Raw genomic sequence first — 15368 nt, 5'->3', positions numbered from 1 at the left:
TCATCTGTTCTTTTATAACATCTGTCACTTCACTGAGATAGAGATGTGCTCATAATCCTGTAATTATACAGCAGGATCTCTACTTTTCCCTCTTTCAACAGAAGTTAGCTTCTGGAGAAAGACTAATTAATTAAGCAAATCTTATATTAATTTGAAAACAGTTCATCTCCTACTCATTCCTGATTTTTAGGCAATTAATGCAATTGAGGCCCAGCTGCTGAAAGTTGATTCCTCCTTGCAGAAATCCTATTCTATGGCTGTTTCCTATTGTAGAGTTTTACATGTTTTATGCAGAAAATAGTTCCATATGCTGTTAATGTTTTTCCAGCTATCTTGATGGAAAGAAAGGTAAGAAATGAAATCTAGTATTTGATTGTTGAACATGGAGCTAGTCTGAAGAGAAACAATGAGTTGATGCTGAATTAGTGAGCTGTTATGCTTTGAATGCTTGTCGAGCCAAGGGTTTCATATTTAAGTTCGCATTGAAAGAAAAAAAATAAAGCTTTTAAAAGTTCTTAAGAGAAAAAAATGGTCAGAATGTAATCAGTTTACAGCTCTGCTGTATGTTTTCGAAGAAATATTTTCTTCTGTCCTTCCACCACATTCAAGGAATCTTTCCTTTTTCTTTTCACTAACTGTCCGTTTACATGTTATTCCCTAGCTACTTTCTCCAGCATGTTTGAACTATTTTATATAGTTGTCCTTTCTAACTTCCCTCCTTTCTATACTAAACTGTTAATCATTATGCAGAAATTTCTCAATGTATGTGAAGTTGGTGGTGCCCTTCTTTAGACACCTTATTCCTTCCCTGGAGAATAGAGAGTTCACCTTATTTGGTATAATTTGTTTTTCCTGGGCCATTGAGATAAACCTGGCAGATCTTAAGGTGCATTACTGAGCATAGTATTATTATACTGGTGGGAATTACCTGTTTTGTGCCAATGTTTCACAGGTTGGAAGTATTTTATTTTATTTTATTTTAGCCACAGAAATATCAATGGGAATCTTGAGCTCAGGTGGATTGGATGTCTTTGCTGTGCTGTGATGTTGGGTACTGGTATTGGACTGTGTGCCTTAAGCAGAAGTCTGTCAATTTAGCTGGTTTGAGTACTGATGACTGAAACACACTATTGCTGCACTGGAAAATCAGCTCTGATCTCTGTCGTTCTAAAATCAGTGGGCAGAGAACTTCTGTGTTAATGTAATGTTACTAACATGTCTCATAACTGTGCATTCTTGAGATTTTATTTGCCCTCTATGCCTGACAGCCAAAATATGCTACCATTACTGGAAGCTTAATGTAAGTAACTAAATTAATTTTTTGAGCAGGTTTACAAGGAATCATTTGAACAGAGGTTTCTGGAAGAGACAAATTGCTTATATGCTGCAGAAGGCCAAAGATTAATGCAAGAAAGAGAAGTATGTGCATGCTGTAGATGATTTCAAAATGCTGGTTTTATCTGCTGTGGGATTACATGAGAACTTCTGGTAGTTCCATGGTGTATTAATGTTCAGTGACATTCACTGGTATCCAGGTACACATGTACACATTCATGTGTTTTGATGTGGACCACAGTATTGTATCAAAGGGAAAAGCAGACTCCAGATTGCCTTGGTGCTTGAAATGTACAATTAAGAGTGGAGAAACCCAGTGACATTTTGTGTACCTACCAGAAGTCATTTCCACATAAATCTTAAAGGTGTGCCATCAATATTATTTTTGCCCAAGAGCTGTAAAATATCCACTGGCATCATTTTATTATGTGGTTAATACCTAAGTAAACCACTTCTTTGTTGCATTTATTTTGCTGTTTTGTTTCTTTTCCTCATTAGTTAAATTAGATGTAAGACATTTTTGTTTTGTCCTCTTGAGGTTAAATTATGCTCTGCAGTGGGCAGTCTGCAAATGTGGTTATCTCTGAAAATGTGTTTCTTGGTGATCTAGAATACGGAAGACTACCTTTATTAATTCCATTTTAACACTGAGCCACTACAAACATTTTGAAAATGCCTGTTTGCATTGTATTGAGGTGAATCCTTGTGTCTAATCTTGCTCCATTCACCTCATTCCCTGGCTTTCCGCTGGGACCTGAAATGAAATGCTTCAACACAGATTTTGAGACCAAGAGTCTTGCTGCTTTTATATGCCTAGTGGGAAGCTATGGAAAAACACAAAAGGAGTAAGACCCTAACTTATACAGTATATACATGTACATACTTATGCATATGCACATAATACATCCACATATATGCATCATGCACGTGTGTATATGTGTGCATACACGTTGCATAACTGTTTTGATTGTTTGAGGCCTGAGTTTCATACATGTGTTGTAATATGTGCTAAATGTGTTAACTCTCCATAGGGGCAGATACTCCACTGGAGAAACTGCCATTGAAATAATAGAACTGTATGGTTCACACCAACTGAAAATCTGTTCCATGATATTTAAGGACTAGCTTAGCTCAGAAGGGTTTTGAGAAAAAATTAACTTCCTCTGAAAAATTCTCATATTTCTGTTTTTCTCTTCCTTTCTGTCAGGTGTAGTTATAGTATTTTTAGTATGAACTAACATTGATTAACAAAAATATAGATTATGTAGTATGTAGCAACATTCTGGTGGAATAGTTCTTTCCAATTGGTATTCTCTTTAAATTTGAAGTTTAAAATAATTGTCATGGAACAAGATTATCGGCCTTTCATACCTTTGTAGTTGAACTTGACATTCTGTTGTCTTGCTAGGTTCCTGAATATCTTCACCATGTTAATAAACGTTTGGAAGAAGAAGGAGACAGAGTAATAACATATTTAGACCACAGCACACAGTGAGTACAAATTTTGTCATTCTTAGCGTAAGTCAATCATCCTTCATGAAACAGTGTGATTATCCGTGGTTGTAGAGACAGATTATTTCTGCATTATTTTACATATACTATCTTGCTGACAGCACTTGTGATACAGCTTGGATTTTTTTTAGACTTTATTTTAACAAAACTGATTTCTTTAAAATCAAAATACACTTTGAATAAGAGGGGAGAAATTTGTCCAGAAAGATTTATTGGTATATACTGAATTTAACAAAGCATTATATAAGAACTCAATTTTTCATTGTCAAAGTAGCAAGCTGATTTTAGCCATTCATGTACTGATAACAACATTAACCACAAATCCTTTGAGGGAAAGGAAGATTCATTAGGCAAAAAAAGAAAAGAAAAGGTTAAATTATGGCATAGGATAGAGGACATGAACATCATTCATGAGCAGTCCAGTATGTGAACTTAAAAGAAGATCAGCTTTGGTGCAGCTACTGCCAATGTATTGTGCAAGGTAGCTTGTCCTTTTTTCACTCGGGTGTTGAGTAATAGTTTGTGTTTTGCTGGGGTAAGAATGTGCATTCAGGAAGTACTGCAGAGTCACTGACACACTATAAATCTGTATATAACTTGTTCTGCAGTAAGCTGTTGCTTTTTTTTTTTTTAATAAAGAACATAACAGTTAATAAGGAACATAAACTTTTATTTTCTAGTTTTCTGGATGACCTATTGACACTTCCTTGGATGTTAAAAGGACAACTGAATAAAAATTATATTTTTAACTTATTTTCTTCAGACATATTTTATCTATATACTCACACATGTGTTGTGTGTCATGGTACTTATTTGAACTTGAATCTTCTTCCTGTAAATGCTGATTGCAGGGTGACTAGCTTTTTCTGGCAAAATCATTCACATTAAAGCATATATATATATTTATTTACAGTTTAAGTTAAATAGGTTGGTATCATATTTTCAGTCTAGATATATGCATCAAGTCCTTGCTTTGAATCTTGTCCTTAATTAAAGAAACCTTGTCCTTAGAAACCTACTTTTAGAACGTTTCGCACTAATTTTCTTTCTTTGCATTAAGAAACAGTAGTTTTTAATATTAGTGCCCTTGAGTTGTCCTCAGGTCATACTGTCTCTCTGGGTGTGCATGAAAAGAGCAGAAAGGATATTAAATTCAGTTATTTGATTTGATCTTGAGGTGGAAATGATACTACCAGGACAAAACTGTGGTGGAAAATCGCCATTCAAAATACTTCAAACCAGATTTGTGCAACACTTGGAGAACATGTTGTTGCAGCCCATAGAGGATCGGTACATGCCTTTCTGCGCAGCTGACCAGAATAAACATCTCTCCTGGTCGGTCAGTAGGTGACCAAGGTGGATGACTTTCAGGCCATATAGAAGGTACCTCATTAGCTAGCAGTCAGGATAAATACTCATCCTGTCTGCGTGTTAGGAAATAGTGCTCTGCCTCTCAGTCTCAAGCAGATGAATCATCTTTACTTTCTCTGTAGGGAGAATAGGTCTTCTAGGGCAAAGAATGGTATTTTATACAACCTTGACTCCTTCTGTTGTTGGAGACAGCAGCTGTAGATAGCAGTAGTTGGAAATTTCAGGGAGTATGGAAGTGACCATAAAAATGGCCATATGTGTTAAGACCAAGGGTCTGTCTAACTGGTATTTCATGTTCATAAGCCTACCACTGAAGGGAAAGAACAGAGTAAGTATATGTGATTCTGTGATACTCTCCTAGTATCTGCCTGTTTTCAGCTCAGGGTATTTTCTGAACCTGATGTGGTTTGTCTGTTTGGATCTCTTTCAAATACTTGCACTGTCTCACTGGGATTTACATAAGCTTTTCCATCTGTGCCAGCCTTTGGCAAAGCATTCCACCAGTGCACTAGCCACCACGTCATAAATTGCCTCCTTTTGTTTAAGTCTGGCTCCCAGTACCATTGCTGATGACCCCAGTTCTTGCATTGGAAGGGAAAGTGATCAGTCAGTTCCCTTCCACCTTTTCCGTGCCTGTCAATGCACTGTAACCATGCTAAGTCATCTCTTTCCCAGAAAGAAGAGTCCTAACACATACAGTTGTTTCTCTTGTAGCTGCTGCTGCATGCTTTGATCATCCCTGTTCCTTTCTCTGAACCTTTCTAAATTCTAATTTACTCTTTTTAGGATGAAGGGTCTAAAACTGTGTTGTATGGAAGGTCAGACAAGTGACTGATAGGGTGTTTCAGGAAAGGCAGTGTTTTAGCAAATGTAGGGACATAAAGTGGATGCTGCTATGTAAAAGGCTTCCATCAATCTGAGTCGAGCACCTCTCTTCTAGAAAATCTAAAGTAAGGGTCTGAGAACCAGTTTTGTAAAACTTAACTCAGAAAGAAGTGGTTGGTCTTTTGTTGTCATATTGTAAGCATCAGTAGAAGCTTAAACATTGAAGTTAATTATCCCTTTGCACTTCAGGAATTTCTTTCTTCTTTTAGGCTACAAAAGATGTAAAGGAAAACTTACCATTATTTTTCAGTCCTGTCTAAACTGAATATATCAAACAAATATTTCATTAATAATAAAAAGTAGGGAAAATTCAAGCACAAATTTAAAATGTTTTGCGAATGTGAGTCTTGTGGTTCTAGCTCAATTTATGCTTATGTAGGTGCATAACACAATTAGATGAAAAGTTTGAATTTTTGAACATCACCAGCATGTATTGTGCTATTTCAAACCCTTGGAGAGTTTTGTTTTGTTTTGTTGTTTTGTTTATTTGCTTGTTTGTTTCCAAGAAAATGTCGATTTGACTTTTTTTCCAGAAATGTGTTTGTATTGATTTTTGGTATCTGAGCTTCTCTCTTCTACTCTGTAGGAACTTGCTTTTTAGTATTCAGACCTGAATTTCCTTTTTTAATTACATACATGGTTTATTGTCCTCTTTCTTGACTTACATCACGTATGACATTTTTGTCTTAATTTGTAGCCTCTGTTTTAAGTAGAAAATTGTTGATTTTTTGTATTGTAAATTATTCACAAATACACTGTGACAGGAGGAGATTCCCTTATACTCTAATACTTCTAATACACTTTTCTTGCCTTATTTAGGAAACCACTGATTGCTTGTGTGGAGAAACAGCTACTAGGAGAACACTTATCAGCTATTTTGCAAAAAGGTATTTTTTTAAAAATTAATATAATCTATGATAAGCAACGGGTTCTCATACTCTACAATAACTATAAACTCCACAGCTTTTATTTAAGGAAGTATATTAGCCATGGGAAAAACTTCCACAGATACAGAAAGCCAACCCTGTGGCTGTTACACCCACTGTGACAAGTAAATGTATATGTGGAAACAAATATCTAAGATATAGTTGCATATTTGTAAAGGTTGCTAAACCTTCCAAATTTGCTTGCAGCAGTGGGCTTAGGAATTAAACCTTGGAACTGCTGATTTCCTAGAATTAGATAAACTTCTAAATGAGAGATGAAGTTACTGTTGTGGCTTCTTTTATGTGATAATGACACAGCTCAAGTGCAATAGCTTCACATGTTCTTGTGATTGTATAGTTTAAGAATCATGAGGTATTGGAACTAACAACATTCCAAGGCAATGAACTTCCATATGCTTTTGACTGTATTTTACCTTTTGTCTGGCAATTTCAGATAAGAGCTGCATCTTCTTAGGAAGTCCTTATTCAGACATTAGTGTCTTCAAATCACCATTTCTTTGTTCCTCTTAACTTTTAATCTCTCCTTTTTCATGGAATTTCTGGATTTGATCAGTATTCCCTGATCTTTTAATACTTTAAATGATCCTTTTCTTTTCTTGCAGTAGCCATGTTTTAGGTTTTAGATCTTCCAGCCAATTGTCCTTACATCTTTGTTTCCTTTACTGATGCAAAACAGATGTCCCTAGTAGTCTGGTATCGTCAAGCTCCATCACATCCATGTTTGTTAATACTTTCAGGTTGTTATACATACCCCTTTCACTTCTTTCTTCGTCCCCTTTAAAGATAGACGTACGCTTACAGTTTTCTCTGAACTACTGTGGGAATAGGTTATTTCACTGTTTTTAATACATTTATAAAAATAAGCATGGTCTCTTCATTTTAGCTATTCTTAAGCTTATCATAAACACAAGGTAAAAATAATTTTTGTTGATATATGTCAATTTTGTTTGCTCTCTAATTCAAATATTATTTTTAAGGTACTCTTCCAGTGACACATTTGTTTATCAGTTGGCTTAACCAGAAAGTATGTGGTCTTGTCTTAACCTGAACTTTTTCTTGGTTGATAATGTATATATACCATCCATGTACATATGGAGAGATCTGTACATTTTTATAGTTACTGTGTTTTTAGGACTGTAGTATTGTTGGATCAGCTTTTGCATTCTATGTCTGTACTTAAAAAAAAATAAGTCTAACATCACTTGACTTGCATAACTTTCTGCATTCATTTGATCCAGGGCAAGTTGTAATTTGCTTATAACATCCTAGTATTCTGTGTAGGTACAATAAGATATTGCCTTTTGTAGGTTTTGTTTAGGCGAAGGCATGTGATGTAGTCAGTTTGATACAGGGGTGAAAAAAGCTTACAAATGCAGGGTATATTTAAGAAACTTTTTTTTTTGTGTTACTACAACTGCCATTGACTAGATATTGGTGGGTTTTTTCATTGTGAGTTTAATAAATTTTTTCAAGGCTGTGGCAGTACTTTCTGGAAGTTGTGTGAAGCCTTGTGTCAGAGGACTTTCCTGTATGTCTTTTTTCATTTGTCAAATATGTGACAAAAATATTTTTTTCAGTCACACAACTCATGTGCCAGAAGAAGAAGAAAGGTTAAACTTTATCATCTAGGTTAAAATAAAGCAGTTGGTGTATCAGTGTCTTTAAATGAATAGGAGGTGATGCTTGGATGTGATGGAATGGGCATTTCTTAATTTCCTGTTCAATGCCAAAAGAACATCAATCACGTGTACTCAAGACTTTGTAATCTGTTTTCCTACATTTAAAGTATGTCCATTCTGATATCTCAAAAGTTTAGGAAATCTCAAAACATCAGGCAGAAATTTACCTGACATAATTTTTGAACATTGCCTGCCTTTCTGAACATGTAAGTTATAATATACAATGAAAGTATTTTTAAGCTGAAGAATATAGTAGAAAATGGGATAATTCAGTAGTAATTGAAAACCCTTTGTAATCTAATACCATTTAAAAATCGGAATTAATGAAGTGTATTGTGTGAAGTAGGATAGTTGTATGGTGTCAACTACACTGATTATGTGAATTGTCAACCTGTGTAAAATCAAGATTTCTGGATTTAAAAAAACGCCATAAATCTTTGATGCTACCCTCCCACATTAGTGAAGCCTCTGTCATCAACACCAGACAATGTATATGATTAGATTTGAACTACGTTTATTGTATTCTGAAATGTAAAAATGTGTACGTACTTGTTATATGCTTCACATTTTGCTTTGAGCTTCACTTCTCCATTTGTTAGTCCAGCCTAGTCTCAGGTAGGGTGAATCGGTAAAGGCAGAAGTTGCTTGGAAGGAATTTGTAGTCTTGTGTTCCATCAGTGTGAGCACAGACAATTCGTAGCACATTCTTAATCTGAAAACACGGCTCACCACTCTCCACAGAAGAAACCTTGCAAAGTATTTATCTTTACTTTAAAATTGGGACAGTTTACTTAGCTTACTGTTTTCTGATATTCTGAAGAGGTTCTTGATAAAAGTGTATCCTTCAAATCAAGCACTGTTCATAAACATTCTGCAAAAGGCTTACAGTCAACACCTTGTTGGGAAAGTACTTCAGTTGAAATAGTTTTAAAATATTATACCATAAATTATTTCAGCCAGTTTAAACAAGGAACCATGTTAACCCTGAACATATCACTTGCTGTCAGAAATTTAGTCTTAAACAGTTCATACTTCTTAAGCACACTGGAGGGTCTTGTCTTTTGATGTATTTCATAGAGATTTTTCTAATACATTTCTAACTGTATTTATGCACCCATATTCAAATTTGCTCTTTCTTTTAATTTATTTTTTTCAGGTCTTGATAACCTGCTCGATGAAAATAGAATATCAGATTTGACCCAGACATATCAGCTGTTCAGCCGGGTAAAAGGTGGGCAGCAGATCCTTTTGCAACATTGGAGTGAATACATCAAGGTATTTCAAAGATCTCTTACTAATGTCAAAATTTATGCTGCTATCATGTATTTCATCATCAAAACCAAGAATAATATCTTTGTGTATGCATCAAAATTCTGTTTTAAGCAAATATGGGGAGGGATGTTAATGCTTCCCCCCCAATAGCAGTCACATGACGAGAAACAGCAACACCTAAGTTTTGGTTTTAAATTTCTGCTTGGAAATTGCTTTCTTTATAGGTTTGAACGTTATACAAGAAGTTATTTTGGTTTGCTTTGCTTTTGAATACAGCCACATGCACATGTGTTTGGAGTATGCTGGACTGTACTATGTGTTGTGTGTTGCTACAAATGTAAACAGTTGAGTGTGTATCTGCGAAATCAGTGAAACATCAGCATGTAGCTACATGTAACCAACCTACAGTGCTGTTGAATGCTTAAGCTATTTGTAAGGGAATACTCCTTTTGAAAATAGTCCATCATCAAAGTCGTATTTAAATGCTTCAGGTTTGTTTTGCTAGGCATAATATGCATATAGTATGCTACCCCAGAAAGCTTGCACTCTAGTGCTCTTGCAAGATGAAAGCAGGAAAACTTTACAGAAGATATTTCTCTCTGGAGTTGATAATTCCTGATGTGTGGTTCTTCCCTGAATCGCTCATGTGTTTCTCAACCTTCAGGACTAAGTGCACATCAGTTCATTTCAGTGGTGCCTTTCCTGCACATGTATGTCTGGAGTTTGGCATGGTACACCAGTGTGCAGCCCATGGTCATGGGACATAGTCACCCCTCTGTCCCCCAGAACCGAGGTGGAGTTTGCTCTGTAGGGTTTCATCCAGTGTCCCTGTATGCAGCCTGTGGATCCATAGGCAGCTGGGCCAATTGAACAACTTGTGGCTGAGAAGAATGTTGCTCCCAGATCACATTCCTGACTTAATCCTTGTGCTGCCTGCCACTCCATAGACTCTTTTGTGATCTGTTTTATCACAGTACCTGGGCAAGGTCAGTTTTATGCCAGATTCAGTAAGCAAAAGAGGCTCACAGAAAAGTCCTTGTGCTGGCCCAAGAAAAGAAGCAGGAGTTCAGGACAGGTAGGAAAGTAAGGGAAGGAGGACCAGAACCCCTCCTTTCACTGCAGCAAGTTGTTATGTTGGCTTATCATGTCTCACAGAATCAGACCTTGTATGGCTTTGTTTCTAGGAAATTTTTTTACAGACTCAAAAAGCTAGAAAGCATTTTCTATAGCATCAGTAAATGTCCTCCTTTCAAACATTTTGTATGACAGAATGCATTAAAGTGAGACTTCAGGAACTTTTATCTTGTGAGCCAGTGTAAGAAGGAGCACAGAGAGTGGGGTGATGGTCTGTGCTCTACTGTAATCACCTTTTTATGATTTCAGAGGTGCCACTTTGCTTTCTGTATCTCAGTTCGCCATTTGCAGAATGGGGGAAATGGCCTGCAATTTATGAACGTACTTGACAGAGGCTGTGAGATGTCTAAATGCTGTGTTAATGAAGGGGAAATTGTGCTAAGTGTAAGATACGACGGACTAGATGATCTTCAGAGATCCTTCCAACCCAAACCATTCTGTGATACACATACTGAATCCAAGGACCTTGGGCAGCCTTGTGTTTGTCTTCACTGCGATATGTTACTTGAGAAAGATCGCAATGAAAGATGACAGTGGATAATTAGATACTGAAGTGGAAATTTTGAGGTTTGAGAGGGATTTCCCCATCTCTCTTTGACTGTTGTGGCTAACATACTTCAGCTGATGAAAATACACCAACTGAATACTGTTTGGCTGTTACTGTGCAGATGTTCCTCTTTCCCATCTTGGAAAACTGATCATTTTGTCTAGGGTGCTGATCAGTGTTAATAAGTAATCGTAAATTGTCTGATAGGTTAAAATCCTCCCTAAACCCTAAAACAGGTTAAAATACCCTAAAACAGGATATTTTGGTTCACTAGACAAATGGTATTGTATCTCTAACTTTAAGATAATAAATGTAGGAGTAAGAAAAGAAGGTCAAGGCTATAGCTGCTTCTTGCGAATGGGAAAATTTTGTTTTATTGCAAGTCAGCTAGGTTTTTGCTTTTAAGCCCTTGCTGAAAGAGAAATCTTGGAGTGATGAGCAACAGTTGAATTTTCACCACCTGTTCCATCAATAGAGCTCTCTAGTGGATTTAAGAAAAATAGTGCAAAGTTTTCCATTACAGTTAACATTTCTGAGGCAGTTTCCACACAATTTCTTTTATGTGAATCATGTAGTTCTGTACCTAGCTGTAAACTTGCACATCATACAGTCATGTCTACTGTGTTTTTTTTTAGCTTTTGTCTTAAATGTATACAATCTTTAAATCAAACAATAATGTTTGAAATCCATTAATGTGTGTCTGGGTTTTTATTTTAAATTTCAATGCATCTCATTTTTTGAAAACTCAAAGTCATATAAGTAGCTCTGTAAAAAAAATTATTCTTTCTAATGATAAATTTTATAAGGGTAAATGTGTCTGTTGGGGGAGATAGGTAGCACTCTAAAGTATTTTATTATCAAAAGTGTTTGTTTTACAGAACTTTGGGACAACAATAGTGGTTAATCCTGAAAAAGACAAGGATATGGTGCAAGAGCTACTAGATTTTAAGGATAAAGTGGACCATATCATAGAAGTGTGCTTTCAGAAAAATGAAAAATTTATAAACTTGATGAAGGAGTCCTTTGAAACATTTATCAACAAGAGACCAAATAAGCCTGCAGAATTGATAGGTACACAAATATTTTTCTGTAAAATATTTCAAAAAATCAGTAGAAAGCATGATAAGATAACGCTGCTGAGTGTGCTAGTGCAATAGTGATGCAGTACGCATTCTGCTTTAGGAGACTCGTTTTTTGGATGCGAGGCAAAAGTTAACCTGGGAGCGTTGCGGGTTCGAAAAGCTTGGGTGTGCTGTTAGGTGTGTGCGTGGCGTCCTGACGGAGCATGCCAACTTCTGCTGTCCCTGCGCTCTGCTTCCTGCACGGTGCTTGGTGCTAGCAACTGCTCAGAGAGTGTAATGCTGATGCTACGAGTGGAGTAAATGGTTAGGGGGAAGAGTAACTGTGGCAAAAAAAGGGAACTGTTTTTAATCATGGTAGTAGAGGGATTCTTCGGATGTTACGGATCTCTCAGAAAGGACTAAGTACAGCCTGTCTGCCTTGAAGGCTGAAGTTGGGAGAACAGTTTTAAAGCCTTCAGATACAAGGAGTTTGAATAGAGGAAAAAAAAAAAAAAAGTTTTATTACCTTGAAGGAGGAACTAGTGCTCATTAAGGGGAAGAATAATAAAGACATCTTAAAAATACTATTATTGGGTTTATCCCTGACCTGGCAAAAGCTGTTCTGACTGTTTTGCCTGCAGCAAAACTGGAGCTGCACCATTTTACACCAGGAGAGGATCACATTCCTTGGTTGTTTGCTTTTCCTCTGTACGTTCTTTTGCCTTTATTCAACTTATTTTGTGGCTTCCTTCTAAAACCGCCTTTATGTAGGACAGATTGCACAACCTAGTGATACAGGTTAAAGCCATGATATGGGCTGCTGTCATTTGTGGATTGTGGTGCTTCAGCTCCTGCAAAGGTTTCCTTCTTACACAGAAGGTTGTATAAGGATGCTAATGTGGCTTAATAAATAGTTAGCTAAACTCATGGCTTAACCTTATTTCTGGCATTTTGCAGCTACTAACTTGAAAGCATTGCTTCTGTGTAAATTTTTGTATGCTCTTACCAAGGAGCATGAGGGACATGGTAACAGTCTACAAAAATATAGTCCTTTTTGTGTTGTTTGTTTCTGTTTCTCATAAAATACATTCATATGCATTGTACGCTTCCAAAACATTGTTCTTCAGTGAGTACCGTGCTTGCTATGACTATAACACAAAAAGTGGGAATTTCTAATGCATTAATTTTAATGATTGTAGTGTATTTTTTTTTTATTGGATAGTTCCTTTTTTGTGATATTTTTCCTTCACGGCAATAACACAGTGGGGCTCTATCATTCCATTGAACATAGGGATGGGAAAAGGGAAAACAGAAAATTTCACACTTATGCTATATTTTAACATCATATAGTAATATTTCAAGTGGGAGACGCTTAAGTTTGTTATTTTAGATTTTTTTTTTAAAGCTCTTAAACTGTTTTATTTATTTGTAGCAAAATATGTGGATTCCAAGTTAAGAGCTGGTAATAAAGAAGCAACAGATGAAGAGCTGGAAAGAATCCTTGACAAAATCATGATCATATTTAGATTCATTCATGGTAAGAAATAACAGTTCACCATTGATGTGGTTAAAACTGTTTTCTTTGCTACTAGCAGGACTGCATTCCTCTGAATGTGAGAGATCTTTTTTAGCATGAGTTTCTGCTCAACTTGGTCTTAAATTCAAGTTGCCTTACACCTGAAGGGGCACAGTAAATACACCAGGGAGGACAAACTTGTTCTATAGATATTGGCAAGTCACAGACCTTTTACAGTCTGTGAGTGGAGACCTAAGAGTTAGAGCTGTTGGTGGAAGTTTTTTCACATAAATTAACCATATCTGTAACCACAACCTCTCTTCTAATGACAGAGAACAGAAAGGTTAGTACAGATTTTCTCTTCCCTGCCCACCTCAGTATGTCATAGGTGCAAAGTATGTGAAAACCCAGCAACTAATGACTTGCCTTTTCTCATCATGGTTGTGAATGAACACAGAGGAGGGCTCAGAATGATGGGAGAAAATGTTATTGCTGTGTTTTACTGCCTTTGAAATGCATTTCCCTTATAGATGTCCCTATCTGAGCAAAACCCTTGAAAGTGTTAGGAGAATTTTTTTTTTTATTATTTTTGTTTTGCTAGGTTGGATATCAGAAAAAAAAAAATGTAGTTGAGTCCAATAGGTCACTGTTTTGAGGGAAGTGGGATGTGTATCCTGGGCTGAGGTGGAATAAGCAGGAACTACCCAATTCTGTATTAGTATGTTCTGAGATCTGTGGTGTTCTTTCCTCATAAAGTCCAAACCAAGTACAATATAATGGGAAAGCAGACAAGAAATCCGTCATAAAGTAATGTCATTTCCATCACGATTTTTGTCAAATGCAAAGGGTATTGGATGGAGATGGTAAATGAAAACAGTATCGCTGCCAACTTGTCAGCCTAAGAGATTTATTTCTGTTAATCTGAAACCTTGACCAACTCTTTTTCTCTTAATGTTTTTTGTAGTATTAAACTAAAAGTGCAAAATTATTTTGAGCTATCTAGTGCATAAGAGTCCTTTTAAGAGAAGATGATAATTAGTAGTTCATTTCTGGGCACTGGACTTTTCGGTGGTATCTTGATGTTGCTTCATGAAAGAGCACTTCACCAGAGGGCAGGATGGAGAAGGGAGAAGAGTGTCAGAGGAATCGCTACATTGGAAGGTGTTTGAAAGGAATTAGGAGGGGCTGCTGTAGGCAGTGCAAACAGTGTCTTGAGTTACAGTGAATTTCTTCCTGTTAAAAGTGAAACAACTTGCTGATATCTTTGCACTATCAATAGAAAAGATTTGCAGAAGCTCTGGTTTAAGGTGTGAAAGTTTGTGGGTGCCTGTATGACTTCTTTATTTCAAAAGGCTCTTGGCAAACTAAGTAGGAAGACTTCTGTTAATTTTTCTTCACCTTAGGCTTTTAAAAGATATTTCTTTAATAAATTGGAACCTTTTTTTTTAATTTTAATAAATCAGACCACAGGAGGAGAATGTTCTTCTGGACCCCAGAATAATTTCATTGGATTTGCAGCTGATCCAATGGGAAATACAAGGCAGCACATGTTCCGAGGGGAAAAAAGAAGACAGAAGTAAAAATTTTGCAAAATATGTTAAGAAAATTACTTGTTCTTATTATATTTTAATTGTCTACATGTTTTTCTTCACTGTTACGTCATGGATATTGTTCTGCTGATCAACATGTCATGAGGAAGGCTTGTGTCACAAACCTGAAGTGCAATGATGCAAACAGAATGTATGATTTCAGTTGTCTTTTATTTTTGTTTCAATTTCTATACAGGTAAAGATGTGTTCGAGGCGTTTTATAAGAAAGACTTGGCCAAAAGATTGCTGGTTGGAAAAAGTGCATCAGTAGATGCTGAGAAGTCCATGTTGTCAAAGCTTAAACATGGTAGGCGTCTTCAGATGTGTTAAATTTTTATGACTTTTTGGCATGTAAACTGGAACACTTATTTTCTCGTGCTTTAAGAAGTAACAGGCTGGATTTTAAGTAATAGCTGAGCATATCACAGCTTTCATTGTGCTCAGCGAGAACTACTCAGCTGACCTCTTAAATATGCGACTGGTTCATTTAATGTACCTACGGAGGAGCGAAACCCTTAAA

The 15368-nt window shown here is 36.3% G+C and overlaps 1 protein-coding gene across 2 annotated transcripts in view; it reads left to right on the top strand.

Annotated features, from left to right (window-relative positions):
- The window catches only part of CUL4A (cullin 4A), a 41788-nt gene that overhangs the window by 12498 nt on the left and 13922 nt on the right, over positions 1-15368 (top strand). For both annotated transcript variants that reach the window (XM_074815235.1, XM_074815236.1), the window contains exons 7-13: positions 1330-1419; positions 2744-2826; positions 5923-5990; positions 8886-9004; positions 11561-11753; positions 13176-13280; positions 15045-15155. In XM_074815235.1, the coding sequence (XP_074671336.1) occupies positions 1330-1419; positions 2744-2826; positions 5923-5990; positions 8886-9004; positions 11561-11753; positions 13176-13280; positions 15045-15155 (769 nt within the window). The remainder of the gene's footprint in view (positions 1-1329; positions 1420-2743; positions 2827-5922; positions 5991-8885; positions 9005-11560; positions 11754-13175; positions 13281-15044; positions 15156-15368) is intronic.

Source organism: Strix aluco, chromosome 2, assembly GCF_031877795.1.
Source record: "Strix aluco isolate bStrAlu1 chromosome 2, bStrAlu1.hap1, whole genome shotgun sequence".
In the NCBI taxonomy this organism is placed as follows: domain Eukaryota; kingdom Metazoa; phylum Chordata; class Aves; order Strigiformes; family Strigidae; genus Strix; species Strix aluco.
This window is presented reverse-complemented; position numbering and strand designations above follow the sequence as displayed.